Below are 18,905 nucleotides of genomic sequence, written 5' to 3' on the forward strand. Positions count from 1 at the left end.
CAGAGCACATCCTGTCAGAGCTGGAAGGGACCTTAGAGCATGCTAGATTTGGGATAGACCTTAGATCATAGAACCTGTCAGAGGGGTTTTGAAACTGGGTAACTGGAAGGGTGGTGGTGCCCTCAGAAGAAATAGGGAACTCTGGAGAATGGGTGAGTTTAGGGTAAGGAAAAGAAATAAATTCTAGTTTGAACCTGTTGAATTTGAACTACCATGAATGTTTGGGTAGAGAAATCAGGCAGGCAGCTGACAAAACAGGGCTGGAGTTAAGCAATGACATTAAGGCTGAATACAGAGACTCAGGCAATTGGATGGTATAGTGAATAGGAGGCTAGAGTTGGAGTTAGGGAAACCTGGGTTCAAGGCCTGCCTCAGACACTAGCTACGTGACTGTGGACAAGTCATTTACCTCAGTTCCTTCACTTGTAAAAATGGGGATAGTAATGACACCTATCTATTGAAACTAAGAGAATTACATGAGATAACATGTAAAGTGCTTTGAAAACCTCAAAGTACCATATAATCACTAGCTATTAATATTAATATCATCTGTATAGCAATGATAACTGAACCTCAGAGAGTTGGTGATCTCACTGAAGGAGTATGTAGAGAGAAGAGAGCCCAGGATAAGACTTTGGGGATACCCACTGCTAGTGATTCGAGCAGGGGAGACTGGAGGGAAGGAAGTCCCAAGGGAGAACCAACAACATCTTGGAAACTAGGGGAAGAGAATGTCCAAGAAGAAGATGGTTAACAGCATCCAAAGCTGCCTGCAGGCCAAGAAGGATGAGAACAGAGAAAAGCCCAGGAGGCTTAGCACTTAAAAGACCTGTCGACCTTGGAGAGGGCAGTTTCAGCCTAGTGATAGGGCTGGGAGCTGCATTGAAAGTGGTTGAGAAGTGAGTGGGAGGTGAGGAAGTGGAGGCTGTGAGCAGAGATATCTTTTTTCTTGGAATTGGGTAGGAGTGATATAGGAAGACAGCTGGAGAGGAAGGCAAAGTCAAGTGAAGGTTTTGTAAGGATAGGAGAGACCTGGCCATGTTTGTAGGCATCAAAGGAGAAGCCAGGAGATAAGAGATGTGGAAGGTGAGAGAGAGGAAAGGGCGGACTGAGGGAAGGAGCAAGCTCAAAGGGGATGTGAGAGGAGACCAGATCAAGGGCCCAAATGGTGGGGCTGGGGGAGGGCTGGCCTTTGCAAAGACACTATCTCCTTGATAGAAGCTGGTGCATTAGAAGAGAGACCAGCCTGCCCTGCCCATCACCCTTCCATACACAGTGGAAGAGTATTCCTGAGTACCTCCCCTCAGTCTATGGGTGAATGACCATGGTATCGACCACCTAGGATCCTGTCTAGGAAAAGTAACTTATCAACGGTTTGAGAAATAATAACAGAAAGGCTCTCCAACATTGCCTTCACAGACTGGTGACAAATTCAGGGATAACATCCTTATCTTCTAACTTAAGTCCTCTAACTTTCCTGTTTTCTGAGAGAGAGAGAGAGAGAGAGAGAGAGAGAGAGAGAGAGAGAGTCTTGAAGAGACAGGAAGAACTGATTCAAGTACTGTTTCTTATGCTTTAGACAACTCTTTAAATGGTAGAGAAGTTGTATTATAAGTTACAAAGAAGATTTCATCTAATATCAGTAAAGAAGCAAATAGAAATTCACTAGAGAGTTCCCTATACCAGTGAAATCACAGGTGTGGTCCCTTTCTCTTCCAAGATTGTTAGAACTGGGAGAACTTCTGGGAGCCAGGATGGCAGAGTAAGCAGTAAAATGCTATAAGTCTCCCATACTCACCTCCAAACAACCATAAAATAGAGCCCCCAAACCAGCAAAAAAGATGGGTGAAACAATCTTTTAGCTTAAGAAACTTATAGGATCCACAAGAAAGGTCTGTCTCACTTGGGTAAAAAGGGAGCGCAGCCCAGGAAACATTCTACTGAAATAGCAGGAAACCCCACTTCAGCAAACCAGTGGGAGATCCTGAGCCCTAGTGTGGTAGAGCAGACAAATGCCAATACCAGGACCCCCCACATGCCTTAGCAGAACCAGGGGAACCAGAAGACTCTGGCTCCGAGAACTACCACTAATTTCAACATGGCTCCTGGAAAACAGGCCTCCTCCAGACCTCTACATGCTTTATCACAGACTGGGCCAAACAGGTACCAACCATATGGGTGCCTAAGTAAACAGCAACTGCCAGCCAGCACCATCCTGCCCTGTCATGCTTCAGCATAGCTCCAGGCAAACAGGCATCCTCCAGCAGCTAGACCTCCATGTGCCAAGCCAAACAGGTAGATGCTAGCTATACAGGTGTCTAAACAAACAGGCAGCTGCCAGCCAGCACCATCCACCTACACTCCAGCATAGCCCAGGCCAAACGGGTAGATGTCAACTATATGGGTGTCTAAGCAAACAGCAGCTGCCAGACAACACCACTCAGCTACACTTCAGCACAGTCCCAGGCAAACAGACAACTTCCAGAGGCCTGACCCCAAGTGCTTCAATGTAACCACTGGGAAACACAGAAACACCCTGATGGGCCCCAGCACATTCCAGACACCACCACTAGGACCCCAACTCAGCACCAGGTAAGCTGCCAGGCCCCTATAGTCTCCAGCAGCACTAGCCAACACTGATTCGACCCGAAGCACAGCACCAGATGTGAGGGCCTCCATGGGCCTCAGGGCAACATCAGTGCAGCACCAGGTAAACAAAACAGCCAGGGTCTGCAGCTACGAGCACACAGAATCCAGTGTACCTTCTACCCTGAGAGCAGAACTCAAATTTAAAAGAAAGGAAAAAGGTCAAAAAATAAAAAGTGATGAGCAGAAAACCACAACAAAAAAAATAATCTGATCATAGAAAGTTATTATGATGACAGGGAAGACCAAGACACAAACTTAGAGGGGGACAACAATGTCAAAACACCTGTGGGCAAAACCCCAAAGAAAAGCAGGAAGTGGTCTCAAGCCCAGAAAGATCTCATGGAAGAGCTCAAAGAAGAGCTTAAAAATCATATAAAAGAGATAGAAGAAAAATTGGGAGAAAAAATGAGAGTGATACAGGAAAATCATGAAAAAAAATTCAACAGCCTGGAAAACTGCTTAAAAAGTAGAATTAACCAAATGGAAAAGTAGTTACAAAAACCCACTGAAGAAAACAGCTCCTTAAAGACTATAATTAATTGGCCAAATGGAAAGAAAGTACAAAAGTTAATCAAGGAAAACAACACCTTAAAAGTTAGAATTGAGTAAGTGGAAGCTCATGACTATATGAGACGTGAATCAATAAAACAGATTCAAAAGAATGAAAAAATGGAAGAAAATTTAAAAATACACCATAGGAAAAACAGCTGCTCTGGAAAATAGATTCAGGAGAGGTAGTATCTGAATCATTGGACTACCCAAAAGTCATAATCAAAAGGAGAACCTGGACAGCATTTTTCAAGAAATTATCAAGGAAAACTGCTCTGATGTCCTGGAACTAGAGTGCAAAATAGGCATTGAAAGAATCCAATAATCACTTCAGGAAAGAGATCCCAAAATAAAAATTCCAAGGAACATTATGGCCAAATTTCAGAGCTATCAGGTCAAGGAAAAAAATACTACAAGTGGCCAGAAAGAAACAATTTAAATGTCAGGGAGTCACAATCAGGATCACACAGGACTTGGCAGCTGCAACATTAAATGATTAGAAGTCATGGGACTACAACCAAGAATCACTTACCTGGCAAAATTAAGCATAATACTCCAAGGGAAAAGATGGTCATTCAACGAAATAGAGGGATTTCAAACCTTCATAAGGAAAAAACCAGAACTAAACCAAAAATTTAACCTCCAATATCAAGACCCAAGAGAAACATAAACAGGGAAAAAGGGAAAGAAAACATAAGGGATTCAATAGAGATAAGCTGTTTACATCGCTACACAGGAAAATTATACTTGTAATTTTTAAAAATTGTGTCACTAACAGTATAGATAAAAGGAACGTACGTAGACAAAGGGTATGGGTATAAGGTGAATTTGAGGTAATGACATGAAAAAAGTTAAGGGATGAGAGAGAGGAGTACAAAGGGTTCAGAAGGAAGGGAAAGGTAAAAAATGGGGTAAATTATGTCACGTGAAGAGACGAGAGAGACCTATGACAGTGGAGGGGAAGATGGGAGGGTGGGAGATGGGTATTGCTTGACCCTTATTCTCATCAGCACTGACTCAAAGAGGGAAAAATAGACACAATCACTTGAATGAATGTAGAATCTATCTTGCTCAACAAGGGAGTAGGAAGAGAGGAGATTAAGTAAAGGGAGTGGGAGGAGGGACTGACATATGGGAGGACAGATCAGAAGAAGTGGTAGACAAAAACAAAACACTGGTGAGGTGGGAAAAGGTGAAAGGAGAGAGGACAAACAGAAGAAAAAATAGTATGGAGGAAAATACACAGGCAGTAACCATAACAGAGAATACGAGTGGGATGAACTGTCCCATAAAACTGAAGTGGGTAGCAGAGTAGATCAAAACTCAGAATCCTATAGTATATTGTTTACAAAAAACTTATTTGAAGTAGACAGACACACACAGAGTAAATGTAAGGGGATGGAGCAGAATTGATTATGCTTCAGTTGAATTTAAAAAAAAAAGCAGGGACAGCAATCCTGATCTCAGACAAAGTAAAAGCAAAAATATACCTGATTGAAAGAGATAAAAAAGGAAACTACATCTTCCTAACAGGTACCATAGACAATGAAGCAATCAAGTTAGAAGAGTGAGGAATAGTCTACCCATCATATCTAAAGGGAAGGGAAGAATTCATGACCAAACAAGAGATTTAGAGCATTCCAAAATGCAGAATAAATAATTTTGATCCTAATAAATTGAAAGGCTCTTGTATAAACAAAACCAAATACAACCAAGATTAGAAGGAAAGAAAGAAGGAAAGCAGAAAGCTGGGAAACAATCTTTATAGAAAATGTCTCTGATAAATACCTTATTTCTCAAATATGTAGAGAACTCAGTCAAATTTATGAGAATACAAGCCATTCCCCAATTAACAAATAGTCAAAGGATATGAACAGGAAGTTTTAAGATGAAATCAAAGCTATCTATAGGCATTTGCAGAAGTGTTTTAAATAACTTTTGAATAGAGAAATGCAAATTGAAACAACTCTGAAGTGCCACCTTATACCTATCATATTGGATAATGTGACAAAAAAGGAAAATGCTAGATGTTGGAGAGAATGTGGGAAAATTGGGGTAGTAATGCACTGTTGGTGGAATTGTGAACTGATCCGGCCACTCTGGAGAGCAATCTATGCTCAAAGGTCAACCAAACTGTGCACACCCTTTGATCCAGCAATACCACTACTAGATTTGTATCCCAAAGAGATCATAAAAAAGAGGAAAGGACTCACGTGTGCAAAAATATTAATTTAGTCCTATTTGTGGTGGTAAAATATTGGAAATTTGAGGGGATATCCATCAATTGAGGAATGACTAAACAAGATGTGGTATATGAACCTAATAATGGGATACTATTGTACAATAAGAAAAAAATGAACAGGCAAATTTCAGAAAAACCTGGAAAGACATGTATGAACTGATACAAAGTGAAATGAGCAGAACCAAAAAAACACTGTGCACACTATTAGCAACATTGTGTCATGATCAGCTGTGAATGATTCAGTTCTTCTCAGCATCACAATGATCCAAGACTATCCATATCCAGATAAAGAACTGATGAACTCAGCAGAGCGAAGCATATTTTTTTCACTTTATTCTTTTTCATGGTTTTATTTCCTTTGGATCCTTTTCTTCTTCCACAGCCGTGACAAATATGGAAATATGTTTTGCATGATAGTTCATGTATAAAGTTTATCAAACTGCTTACCATTTTCAGAAGAGGGGAGAGGAGGGAGGGAGAAAAATTTGGAACTCAAATTCTTGTAAAAATGAATGCTAAAAAAAATTCTTAATATGTAATTGGGGAAAAGTAAAATACTATTTAAATAAAATAATTTAAAATTAGAAAGAAAAAAAACAAGATTGTTAGAGCTGGAAAGGACTTGAGAACATGAACCACATAGAATGTTAGAACTGGGAGAGAACTTAGAACTCAATGCAATTTAAAATCCAATCATTCATTAAATGCTTACTATATGCAAAGTAGCATGACATATTGTATAGACATCTGTCTTTAAAGTGCAGCAGATCTGATTCCAAAATCAGTCACACAGGTGTGTGACCTTGGGCAAGTCTCAGTGCCCTAGACAATACTCTGCCTTTAAATTACACATAATCAATCAATGAACATTTATTAAGTACCTACTCTGTGGCAGAACCTGGGGACAAAGATACTGGAGTGGCTTGCCATTTCTTTCTCCAGCTCATTTTACAGATGAGGAGACTGAGGCAAATGAAGTTAAGTGACTTGCCCAGGGTACAGCCAGGAGGTATCTGAGGGAATTCAGGAAAATGATTCTTCCTGAATTAAGACCTAGTACTCTAGGGGCCACCCAATTACCCCTGCTAACTCTATTATCCTGGACAAACTAAACTATTTAACTTGTAAATGTTCTCTACAGCTTGACCTGCTTTAGTAGAGTGAATTTCCTTGTCATTCTATCAGTGAGATCACAGGTTCAGTCCCTACCCTATATAAGGTGATTTTGGAAAGGAATAGCAATAGCTGCTAGGGTGGGGATAGGGGGAGGGTAGCAGAAAGAAATCAACACAGAATAAATGAGTTGCTATTCTGCATTGGAGAGAGTGTTTTCCATGGTGAGGTTTCCCTACATCAATGGAATCACAGGTCTAGACTCTTTCCTCGCCCCCAAAACATGCAGTAGCATTGGGTTAGACTTTCAGTGCAGGAAGGGAACATAGAAATCATTGAAACCTCACTTCATCATCAATGGGGAGGCCAGGGAAGGAGAGGTGACTTGGTCAGAGTGACCAAGTGAGTCATAGGCTGAATCCTCACAGGTCTCTGGAGATTGGCTTCAGGACCTGGTCTCCTAGTTTGCATAGTAACATGGTTACTCCTCAGAGAGCTCTGGAAATCTATAAGATACTAGCTCCAAGGCCTTTAGGGAGGAAGGGAGAGAACTGAGAACAAGACACTTAGATAGCATCTGGCCCTGAGAAGTAGCTGTGGGAAGAGGGAGTGAAATGGAGCAGTTGGCCATCAGAAAAGAGGAGGAAATGTCTTGACTGCTGAGTCATGACTGGCATTTTGAAGATAGTGGCTGACACAAAGAGCCCAGAAGAGAGATGAGTCAACTGAGGTGAGAGGCTAAGGGTGGGAGGTAGGGATGGTGGAGAAGGGTGCAGGGCCCAATGATTCACTGGCGATGGAGACTCCCAGCTCTTCCGGCCTGGTCCATCCTAGCCCTGGGATACGTTCCCAGTTCCCAGGACAAGCATACCCAGTATGTCCCCTCTGACTCTTCCAGTTCTGCCCAGAGAACCTTCTGCTTTCAGCATCGAGCTTGGCATCACGAAATCCTAGAATCAGTGTTGAAAGAGACCTGAGAAACCACTGAGTACAAGCCACTTGTTTAACAGATAAGGAAATTGAATCCCAGAGGACTCAAAGACCTCACTCAGGGTCACATAGCTAGAAAATGTCTGAAGTGGTATTCTAACTTATCTTTTAAACAGGCACAATTTAGTTTTACTTTTTTGTTTATTGATGTTTTACTTTTATATTACAAATATTTCTAGAATACCCTGCCCCCCCCCACAATGGGTATCTTGTAACAGTAAGAGAACAATTCTGTCTTTCTAGCACAAACTATGTCCACATCCCCAAGCAGGATTTAAATGTTCAATGCTTCAATATATCTATTTTTCTGTCTTTCAGTGCAGGTAGGAAACTTAGAAATCATTGAAACCTCACTTGATCAGTGGGAAGGCCAGTGAAGAAGAGGTGACTTGGTCAGAGTGACCAAGTGAGTTATAGGCTGGATCTTCACAGGTCACTGGAGATTGGCATCAAGGCCTTCTTCCTTCCTTCCTTCCTTCCTTCCTTCCTTCCTTCCTCCCTCCCTCCCTCTCTCTCTCTCTCTTTCTCTATCTCTTTCCTTCTCTCTCTCTTTCTCTATTTCTTTCTTTCTTTCTTTCTTTCTCTCTTTCTCTTTCTCTCTTTCTTTCCATCTCTTTCTATCTCTTTATCTATCCATCTATGGCTATATATCTACATGTATAGATATATAGACATATAGATATGTGTATGCATATATATGTATACACATTCACAGATATATACATACATATGCATGTATATTTGTATCTATACATATGGGTATATATTATAATATACACATTATATTATATGTATATGTCCTAGGGGCATGGTTAGTATTCTGTATATCATAGGCATTTAACCAGTTTTTAATTGAATTAGTTGGAGTATTTCCTGGCCTAATGTGGAGGGAGCCTTGATTTGTGGGGACCTGGTTAGTGGGAGAGATTCCTGGACCTTTAATGGATTAATAGAATTTGGAGCTGTAAAGGACTTTAGAGGCCTTCTAATCCAGCCACCTCATTTTACACATGATGTAACTGAGGCCCAGAGAAGCTAAGCCAATTGCTCTAGTAAGCATCAGGGATCCCCCCCAAACCCAGGGAGGGCCACTTCAATGGGGTGTGCTGGAAAATGTTTAACAACTGGCTCTCTGGCTTAATCTACAGCATTCATATTTTCTCCATCACTTTCTCAAGCTAAACAATCAATAGAACAATCCAACCCTGATTTGTGGTTTGCTCATATCTGAGATACAAATATCCACACCCCAAACTGAACAGTTCTTGAGGCTGGCTCCAGTGCCCCCTGCCTCTCCATCCACCCCCAGCTTTAGGCTCTCAGCCTCCTACTTGCCCTTATGCCCACTGGGGACATCCCAGGCCTCGGAGGCCGAGGGAAGATAGGCAGCATTCACACTGCATTCTCTTCCCTCTGGTGTGCAGGCTATGAGTGGCTGCTTATCTATCTGCTGGGCCCTAGAGAAGACAGGCAGGTAAAAAAAGGCAGCAAGATGGGAGGAAGAGAGCACTCTGGCCAGGTGATCAGCAGCCCCAAGTTCTAGTCCCAACATAATTTGTTATGTGACATGGGACACAACAAAGCCCCTCTCCCGTGCCTCAGTTTCAGTGTCTGTAAGATGGTAGGGCTGTAGCAGATGACTCTAATCTGCTGTTGTATGCTATGCTTTGTTTTATTAGATGCCACCCTGGCTAAATCCTGACTAAAAAGAGAGATTAAGAAACTATATACATACCTCCTCACCTCCAAGGGCTTACTTAACACAAGGCAGGTATGGGGTGTGGGGGGAATGTGCCATAATGAATTAAGACTCATCAGGCTTTCCTTGTTAGGGCATAGCAGGAAGAGAGGTGGGTTAAACCCCTAGACCTCAGTGCCAGCCCCAATACCAGGTCCTTTCCACACCCCTCTCACCTCCTTTGCAAATCCCAGAGTCTTAGGGACCAAAGCCCTCATTTTACAGATTAGGAAACTGAGGCCCAAAGAAGGAAAGAAAGCTAGGTGGCAGAATCAATAGCATACTAGAAGAAGAGGTAGGATAGTTGGAGTTGAAATTCTCTCCCTGTGCCAGTCTCATTTCCTCTGAGCCCCATTTTCCTGATAATAGCACCTACCTCACAGGGTTGCTAAGAGGTTCAAAGCAGATAACATGCCTAGATTGCTTTGCAAACCTTAAAGCACTTTGATAGCATAGCTGAAGTGCTTTCTATTATTGGGATTGTTATTGTTTGCCCAAAGTCACACAGTGGCCAAGGTGGGACTGGAACAAGGTCTCCTGACTCCCAATTTAAGGGTTCATCCCCGCCCCCAGCCTCCACTTCCTTACCATCATTCCACTTACAGGTTATTAATCAAAGCTTATTATCCATGGTCAGAGACACAAACAATGCCAGAATTTATTGAGTTCGCAGTGTGGGCAGGTTGAAAAGCCCTCACACCTCCACACCCCACCCAAGACTGTAGCTGTGGGACAGAGGAAAGAATTTTCACCATCTTCCAGAAGAGAAAACTGAGCCTCTGCGAGGTTAGGAGACTTGCCCCAAGTCTCACAGAAAGTTTACAGGGAGGGTTGGGAAGACAAACTTTCATTCCCTGTTTTGGGTCCTTTCAGTTCTCCCTCTACTCATCAGGGAGCTGCTTAAGGGTTTAAAAAAATGGCACCCCCATCTCAGAAGATAGAGATCCCAGGTGATGGCAAGGAGAGGCCACCCCTGGATCCCCTCCACTCTCAGGAAAGGTGGTACCCTGGGAGAGAATGACCAATGCAGCGTTGTCTCATCCCAGGAGTGCTGGGGGAGGGGCTGAACATATCCTGCCTTTGGTCCTGCCTAGAGCCCAGTCCTGAGGTCCTGAGAAGGAGCAGGAGTTAGCCTGGGGAAATAAAGCAGAAGTTAGTCTCTGAATGGAGTCTGGGTAGCCTCAACAGAAATGGCCACAATCAGACCAGTTCTAGCCATCTTTCAGAGGAGGACCCTAAAGGCCAGAAAGGTTTGATAAAATGCCCAGGATTGCACAGCTAGTTCAAGGGGACTGGGAAGTCTGGGAAAAGAGCCCAAGACTCAAGGTCTCTGCTTTCTTCTATATAAAAAGAAGGGGGTTTATTTAGAGGATTTCTAAGGGATCTTCTAACTCTAACATTCTATGTTCTAACTTGGAGGCCTGGGGGCCACATGTGACCTTCTGGATCCTTGGGTGTGGCCTTTCCACTGAATCCAAGTTTTACAGAACAAATCCTTGTATTAAGGGGATTTGTTCTGTGAAGTTTGGATTCAGTCAAAGGGCTGCACTTGAGGACCTAGAGGGTCACATGTGGCCTCAAGACTGCAGGTTCCCCACCCCTGTTCTAAGGTTTCTCTTAATTTTTAAACATTTTTTGTTCTAAGGACCCTTCCATCTCTAGCATTCTGTGTTCTGAACTTCCTTCCAGCTCGGCCATTCTATAATTCTATGTGCTTCTGGATTCCCTCCAAGATGAGCCCCAGTAATACCACTTCCTCAGTGAAGCCCTTCCTGATACTCCTACTAGATAAGGTCTTCTGATTCTCATCTGGACTTGGGGTCTTTTTTATGCACTTAGTACATTCTGCCTTGTATCATAGTTATATATCTGTCTTATGCCTCTTTCAGACTACTCAACAAATATCTACAGTAGAAATCCATAGTAATCCAAAGTAATTACTATTATACAGGGCCCTGTGTTAATCACTGGGGATATAAAAAGAAAAATAATATAGTACCTGCCCTCGAGGAATTTATAATCTAGTGTGTATGTTGGGGTGGGGGAATAATGAGACATATGAGTATGATATAAAAGTATGATGGGACTTTCTGAGAACATAGGATCACGGAAATTTCAGTTAGAATGCAGGTTTCAAGCCTGGTGCACTTTGTATGATATTCTCCTAATTGTCAGAGAGGATGGTGACAGTGCTGGGGGAGATGAATGGGGAGGAGCTGGTAAAATAGTTTTGGAGAAGAAACTCTTCATTCCTGCTTTGAGAGAGGACATATGGTTCCAGACTCTCTTTGGGACCAACTATGGGGAGGAGAGAGAAAAATGACTATGAAAGCATCAAGTATAGGGGAGGCTAACCCCTCAAAATATCTTTGATTTCTAGTCTGCCTCCCTAGAGAATTCAAAGACTTGGATGAGACCCTTGGATGAGACCAGGGTCTCTCTCTTGGTTGAGTGAGATACTAGCTTGCTCCTATCTAAGGCCATTCACTTAAGGATTTTCTGGTATATTCTGATCTGTAGAAGTTCTATTTCTATTAGCTATCTGCTTGGGTAAATGGAGTTACTCCCTATTCACTATTTGTTTAACTAGCATTTGGTGGAGAAGAATTAAGCCCACAGATGTATATTTGTGCTACTCTCCTTAAGCATTAGCAACCAAGGAAGTTAGTGGCTTTGTTCCTTTTGAAGCTGGACCAGCAAGATAGATGTCTAGTGCCCCACTCTCAGCAGAAAACTGAGCAGCAGCCAGCCTGTGCTGTTCCTCTCCAGTCAGGAGTCAAAGTCTCCCTTGGAGAGGGACAGGCCAGATTCCTGAGATATCTAGCCAAGTCTCTCCACAAACTACATTTAGACAATCCATGTGGATATGCACATATTACATGGGTAGCACACACACTTGACATAGTATTTTAGGACAAGAAGGGGCTTTATAAGTCATCTAGTCCAACCTTCTCATTTCACACATGGAGAAACTGAGGCCCTAAGAGGAAAACTGACTTGACCAATAATATCCAGCTAGGAATTCACAAAATCTAGATTTAAACCCCAATCCTCTGATTCTAAATCCAGTACCTACTATGGTACCCTGCCTTCGTTCTTCCCCATCACATACCAATAGTGGTTATTCAATAAAGGTTTGGTAAGATGAATTGAAGTAAAATCTAGCCCTGACTCCCCAATAGGCCGGACCCATCTGTAATGGGCAGTTTCAGGATGTCAGAACTAGAAGGGACCCTAGCAATCTATTTAACTCAACCCTCTCATTTTACAGAAAAAGAAAGTGAAGTAAGTGTAAGAGACGTTAAATGACCTACCCAACATGCCTCTTCCACCATAAGAGGGCTTAGGCACTCAAGTTATGACTTCACCTCTGGCTAATAGCTTAGGTTTCTCCACCCCAGGCTTCTGGACATGGGTCTCAATGCCCCCAAGAGAAATCCCACTCCCCATCACTGCTCCCTCCCTTCTCCCACTCAGATTGTGAGAAAAATCTATCCTTGCTGCCATATTGGGCCAGCCATTGTTAGCAGCTCTCAGAAGGAATAACTAGGCAACAAACTTCTCCCCAATGGGGGACGGGGGGAGAGGTGGGGAATAGATACCTTTGACCGGGCTCCTACAATCTCGGCCACAGGCTCCAGGACAGCATCGCTTGTTGCCAGAACAATCCTTGTCCAGACTGCACAGGTGCTGGATGGGGCTGAGGCAGCGCAGTTGATCTAGGGGACACCGGCCCAACTTTACTGAAACACAGAGAGAGAGAGAGAGAGAGAGAGAGAGAGGCCTGAACTAACAAGCCAGGCCAAACAGGGGTACAAGGAGAGGGAGGGCATCAGAAGAAGGCAAAGCACAGAAATACCCATGACTTTAGGCAGGCACTGGAGGAAGCAGGCCCGAGAGCAGCACTTTTTCCCGATTGGGCAGTGATAGTCCATTGTGCATTGGTTTGGGATGGCTTGAAGGCATGGCCCATCGTCTGGTGGGCAACCCCCTGATTTCTCTGCAAGAGAATCACAGACAATTAGAGGTGGAGAGAAGTGGGGAAGAGTGTGATCCTTGGAGGTCATGGAGTTTGACCTCCACATCTGACCACGTAGGAAACAGTCCCAGAGAGGGACAGAGCTGCTCAAGGCTTGGTCTGATTGAGGAGCCATATGTGACACACACACAAACACTCATCTCTATGCAAACTCCCAGAAACATAAACACATAGATCGCAGGGTCAATCTAACCCAACTGCCTCATTTTACAGAGGGGGAAACTGAGTCTCAAAGGGGTTAAATGACTTGCCCAAGGTGACAGAGGCAGCAAGCGGCTGAACTAGGATTTGAACTTAGGACCTCTGATTTTAAACTCTTTGCTCTTTCCATGACACCATGCTGTCTCTATATACACACACATACACACGTGTTCAGTGTTCAGCCTCTCATATATATATATATATATATACATAAACATATTTTACTTAATAAGCATTAAGCCCATACTTTTGTAAAACCCTCTGGATATGTAGTCTTAGTATAGGTACATGTCGCCTCCTATAGAATGTAAGCTCCTTGTGGGCGGGGATCGTTACATTTTTGCCTTTGTATCTCTGGCATCTAATGCAATTTTTAGCACAGAGTTGGTGCTCAATAAATGTTTACTAATTGACTAATTGAGTATGCAAAGGTGAAAAAATTATAGTCCCTATTCTCAAGGAGACTCCTCTTTCTGAATTCAAATTTGACCTCAGATACCTCCTAGTTGTGTGACCCTGGACAAGTCACTTAACCCTGTTTGACTCAGTTTCCTCATCTGTAAAATAAGTTGGAGAAGGAAATGGCAAATCACTCCAGTATCTGCCAAATGGGGTCACAGGAAATCAGACATGACAAAAAAACAACTGATAACTAGCTGCTCACATTTCAAATACCTTGGATGACATACTCCCATTCTCACACAATGAACCCAGGACAGTTGGACAACTTAAGCATTATTTCAAATGTGATGTTGTACTTACAATTTTTTTGTGTGTGAGCTAGATGAAAATAAACTAAAAAACCAGTCTTCAAAAACAGCATTAGTCAGCCATGCTTTTATTTGGCCACAAAAGCACTAGGAGGTTGTAGCCTCTCGGAGTGGGAGGATTTTGAGAACAAACAAGCATTTGTTGAAACTTAAAATCCCCTTCTCTGTTACTTCCCAATTCAAGTGTTAGGTGATCCTTAGACACTTTAAATTCAGATTGAGTTTTTTCTTTGTTTGAAATGTAAATGCTGGAAAGCATCTTTTCCCAGAATAAGCCTGTTTCATCCACATTAAAAATCCCTTGATTAGTGTATCCACCTTCTTGGATTATTGAATTTAGTTAATTCATCTGCATCTGCACTGGGTACTTCTCCAGTAATTTTTTTTGGAGGGGGAGGGCAATTGGGGTTAAGTAACTTGTCCAAGGCCACACAGCTAGCAAGTGTCAAGTGTCTGAGGTAGGATTTGAACTCAGGTCCTCCTGACTCCAGGGCCAGTGCTCTATTCACTGCACCACCTAGCTGCCCCCAGTAGTTTTTAATGGTAGTCAATTAAACTTTATTTTTAAGGTGATCAAACTAACCAATGCCCTCCATGCAAGTTTCTTCATTATCCAATTCACTTCCAATCTCCTTCACTGCCTTAAATAAACTTGAAGGTTTTGTTTGATGGATGCTCTGCTAAGAAGAATGCAATTTTTTTGTGATGTCCAATCCATATAGTGAAAATTTCTATCATTGAAATAGCACTTCTCTTCCTCATAGTTGTTTGCAAACCACAAGAAGCTGATGGAACTTTACCTTTTTTCTTTTATTTTGCCTGTGTGTTTTATAGTATTCCTTACTCTACATTCAGGAAATCTGACACCTCATTCTATTTTGGAGTTACTATGACCATGTCCATACTGTTCAATTACATGGAATTTTTGTTCTAATGTAATAACAAGTCTCTTCTTTTTTGCACTGGTAGTGTTTCCATCTGAGTTTTTCTTCCTTTTGTTAGGAGCTACTTTAAAAAATTAATATTTTCCCAATTGCATGTAAAAACAATTTTTAACATTCCTTTTTTAAAATTTTGAGTTCCAAATTCTCTCCTTCCTTCTTTGAGACAGTAGGCAATTGATATAGATTATACATATGCAATCATGCAAAACATTTCCATATTAGTCACATTGTGAAAGAAAGCACGGACACCCTTTCCCCCCAAAAAATGAAAAAAAAAAAGTAAAAATTAGTATGCTGTGATCTGCATTCAGATTCCACCAGTTCTTTTTCTGGAGGTAGATGGCATTTTTCATCACGAGTTTAGGGTTATTTTTGAAAAAAATTAACACAACTGCTGGTAAGATGGCATGCAGTAGCACACCACACCCATACTGGTGGATAGGCAAGTACAAATTGATGTGTTAAAACCCTCAATTAGCTCAAGTTAGTTGAATTTTGGTTTGCATTGAATGTGACCTGGTATTATTTTATAATTCATACTAAATTTAATTTTGCTTTATTTGAACTCACATGACCTACAGGTACTAAAAGCAAAGGAGAGACTGGACAAAATGCTCTGGGAAAATTTGAGAGAACAATCCCCTTCATCTGGAAGTCATAAGGGAAGGCTTCGTGAAGGAAGTGGCATTTGAACTGGCCTTTGAAGGAGAAGATTTCAACAGGCAAAAATGAGGAGGAAGTGCTTTCCAGGCATAGAGAATGGTTGGGGAGGGAGCACCAAGGGGCAACAGAGGAGTTGAGTTTAGGGACAAGAAAATAGTTCGGTTTGACTGGAAAAAAGAGTGTGAAGGAGAGTAAAGTGAGCTGATTCTGGAAAGAGAGGTTGGAACTAAATTGTGAAAGCCACTAAATACCAGGCTAAGGAGTTTTTATTTTCTTCCAAAAGCAATAGTAAGTTGCTGATGGTTTTTGAGCAGAAAGATTTGTTGATTAGGGTTGTTTTGACAGATATACAAAGGATGGAATGGAGAAGAAAAGAGGACCAGATAGAAGATTATTATAATATACATTCACAGACAAACACAACTATGCCATTGTGTGTGTAGTAGGATGTTAGGGACCTTGGACAGACAACCTTGGACAAAATTCTCCCCCACTGGCTTGTGACAGTGCTTGGCATTTCTTAATTAGAAATACATTCCTTTAGTTCTTTCAGAGATTTCTGAGGGAATGCAAACATTGTTTGGAAGTAGTTTGACTGCATTAACAGGTATGGGAGTGGCATGGATGATAGTGAAGTGAAGATAGTGATGATAGATGTCCAGAACAAAATTTGCTTCCAGGGCAGTTCCCTAAGCTCAGTCAATCAGCCTGCACTATCCCTGGTTCTTTTCTTAATGCTGCACCAGACCTGCCTTCCAAGAAGAGTTGGCTGCCATTCAGGTTTGTCCTAATTATGATTACTCCACACTTAGACACTACTCAATGGTACTCGGCCTTATACTGTAACCTCTCCCTTCCATCCTTCTTTTTCCCTTCACCTTTGGGCTTCTCCTTGATGCTGAAGGACATAGACTAAAGCCTCCAAAGTGCACCACTGACTCCGATACTCACCCAGGGTAAGAATGAGGATCCAAGCATCCAGAGTCACTGAGGTCTACTGAGGGGACCAAGGTGCAGTCTCCTATTCAGGGCTCCTTATATACCTTAAGAATGTCTAGAGCTCCATCCTCTACTTTCTAGGGAAACCCCAGATGCCCCAAATGATTTAGAAACATGCTAGGTCTGTCATCTCCCTTAAGGATGCCATGTCCCATTCCTTGGGCTTCTCACAACTCTAGAGAATGACCTAATTCATCAGTCACTGGGTCTCAACCATTCAGTTTCTGAGCTTTCCCGTCCCCTTCAGTGAAGTACCTCCCTTCCCCACACTCTAGTCAGCAATTGTGCAGGGTTCCCAGGCCTGTTGGGAAAGGGGTTAGACTTGGCTCTGTGATGCTCAGGCTCTGGGAGCCTCTAATATAGGTCAGAATATCCTAAGAGGGTGTGGAAGGCTTCAGATACTAACCTTTATACAGAGAGGGAGGCACCTGCCATGCAACTTCCTTGACCCCAAAAGTCTTGGCAGCAAGCTGTGCTTAGTGCCCTGCCTGGTCTAGGCACTGGCTGGACCCTGCAGCCTAGCCTAGTCATCCCCCACTTCCTAGTCCCAGAGTAGGTCCCAGATCAAGTACTCAAATCTCCTTTCACAGCCTCCATCAGTTCTCCGCCATGATTTTCCTGATACCCTCAGGGAAAGCTTCCTCACGTGCTGCCTTCCACCAGTCAGAGTTCCCAGATCATTGTCCCCAAACAGAGTTCCCTACCCTTCCCTCCCAGGCCCTAGACAGAGCCTTCTAATATTGCCCCAGACCTTCAAATTCCTCTATCCTTACCTCTGAGACATGCCCCATAGCTTCAAAAGATTCCTGAGTTGGCAAATGGAGTCCCTGATTCTCCCACAGCCTTCATCAACATCCTTCAGTCTCTCACAACCCCCAAGCAATCACTGGTGAATTGTTGGTGTCCCCACACCCCCAGACTGATCTCCCTGAGACCTATCAGAGCCACAGAATACCCCATATTCCCACCTATCCGACACCAGACAGAGCTCCATGTTTAATCCTGTGGGTGCCCTGGGCAGAGATCAGGATCTGAGAAAGAAATCCAGCATTCCCCCTCCTTGGCCCATCTCCACCAGCAAGGGCAGTATCTCATCTTCCCTGCCCATGCATCCTGGAAAAGTGTCCCTGGCCTGACGTTCCCCTGCCTCCATGTCCCTATCTCCCCTCTTCCATCTCCAGATCAACATACATTTATATATGTGCCCTGACACACAGCAACATATAAGCCCAAACATAGAGAGAAGAACCCAGAGGAACACAGATCTATGCATATATCAGTCAATATATACAGGTCCCATATGTACAGCCCCATTTACAGACACACAAAGATATAATCACCTGCAAAAATACATAGAATCACACATGCATTGACACCCAAAGATACATATATATTCTGGCATGGCCTCCACTCAAGGGGACAAGTGCCACTTTGTCTTGGAGCCCAATGTAAGCCATTGAAGTCCTAAGACCAGGGCTAGGAAGCCAAATGGGGCAAAGCTGGGCATGGCCCATTCCTCTACCACCTCCCCAGCCCCACAGCCCCCCAAACTTACCATGCTTCTTCCAGCCTACTATACCAGGCAACTGGCTGCCCAGGGCCAATAGGGATGCCAAAAGAAGAAGGCCTTGGGCCCTCATGCTGCCCTCTGGGACCCAGCCTGAGTCAAGCAAAGCCTGGGGTATCTGGTAATAAAGAACTTTGGGTCTAGATTTATGACTGCGTCAAGGAAGGGGGAGTGGAAAGAAGGGCACATGCCTCCTTCCTCCCTCTGGGGCACACCCTACCCCACCCCCACCTCCACCCCCAAGCTTGAGATCAAGATTGGGCCTCAAGGGGAGTAGAGACTTACACAAACCTTTGGGAATGTGGCCATGAGCAGCTCATTTCCAACTCCACCCCTCCCAGGGCTTCCCCAAAGCTACCTCTTACCTGCCTGAGACCTAGATTTTCAACTTGGAAGACAAAATCTTTAGGAGGGGGCACAGTGAAATAAAGAAGAAAAGGG

The 18,905-nt window shown here is 43.1% G+C and overlaps 1 protein-coding gene across 2 annotated transcripts; it reads right to left on the reverse strand.

The window, feature by feature from the left end:
• Nucleotides 1-5,756: 5,756 nt before the first annotated feature.
• On the reverse strand, nt 5,757-18,635 carry LOC138149028 (WAP four-disulfide core domain protein 5-like). 2 transcript variants are annotated; one of them, XM_069071844.1, is made up of 4 exons: nt 18,453-18,635; nt 13,141-13,281; nt 12,884-13,024; nt 5,757-7,503 (listed from the first exon to the last, which is right to left on the reverse strand). In XM_069071844.1, exons 1-4 carry the CDS (start codon nt 18,535-18,537, stop codon nt 7,292-7,294), a joined length of 579 nt encoding a protein of 192 aa, XP_068927945.1. In that variant the 5' UTR covers nt 18,538-18,635; the 3' UTR covers nt 5,757-7,291. The 2 variants fall into 2 exon arrangements, with proteins under 2 accessions (XP_068927945.1, XP_068927946.1); XM_069071845.1 differs by lacking the exon at nt 5,757-7,503 and adding an exon at nt 9,914-10,414 and having other exon boundaries at nt 18,453-18,629.
• Nucleotides 18,636-18,905: the final 270 nt, after the last annotated feature.

The sequence above is a fragment of the Petaurus breviceps genome, unplaced genomic scaffold (assembly GCF_028583685.1).
Source record: "Petaurus breviceps papuanus isolate PSGF00001 unplaced genomic scaffold, PetGlider_PUasm1.0 90845, whole genome shotgun sequence".
Lineage (NCBI taxonomy): Eukaryota > Metazoa > Chordata > Mammalia > Diprotodontia > Petauridae > Petaurus > Petaurus breviceps.

Excerpts from the sequence above, each read along its gene's own strand:
- LOC138149028 (XM_069071844.1), bottom strand. The coding sequence starts at position 18,537 with ATGAGGGCCCAAGGCCTTCTTCTTTTGGCATCCCTATTGGCCCTGGGC. Across the intron at positions 13,282-18,452 it reads AGTAGGCTGGAAGAAGCATG|AGAAATCAGGGGGTTGCCCA; the intron begins GTAAGTTTGGGG and ends ATTCTCTTGCAG. Across the intron at positions 7,504-12,883 it reads TTGTAGGAGCCCGGTCAAAG|GATTTCGTGATGCCAAGCTC; the intron begins GTATCTATTCCC and ends CACTGATTCTAG.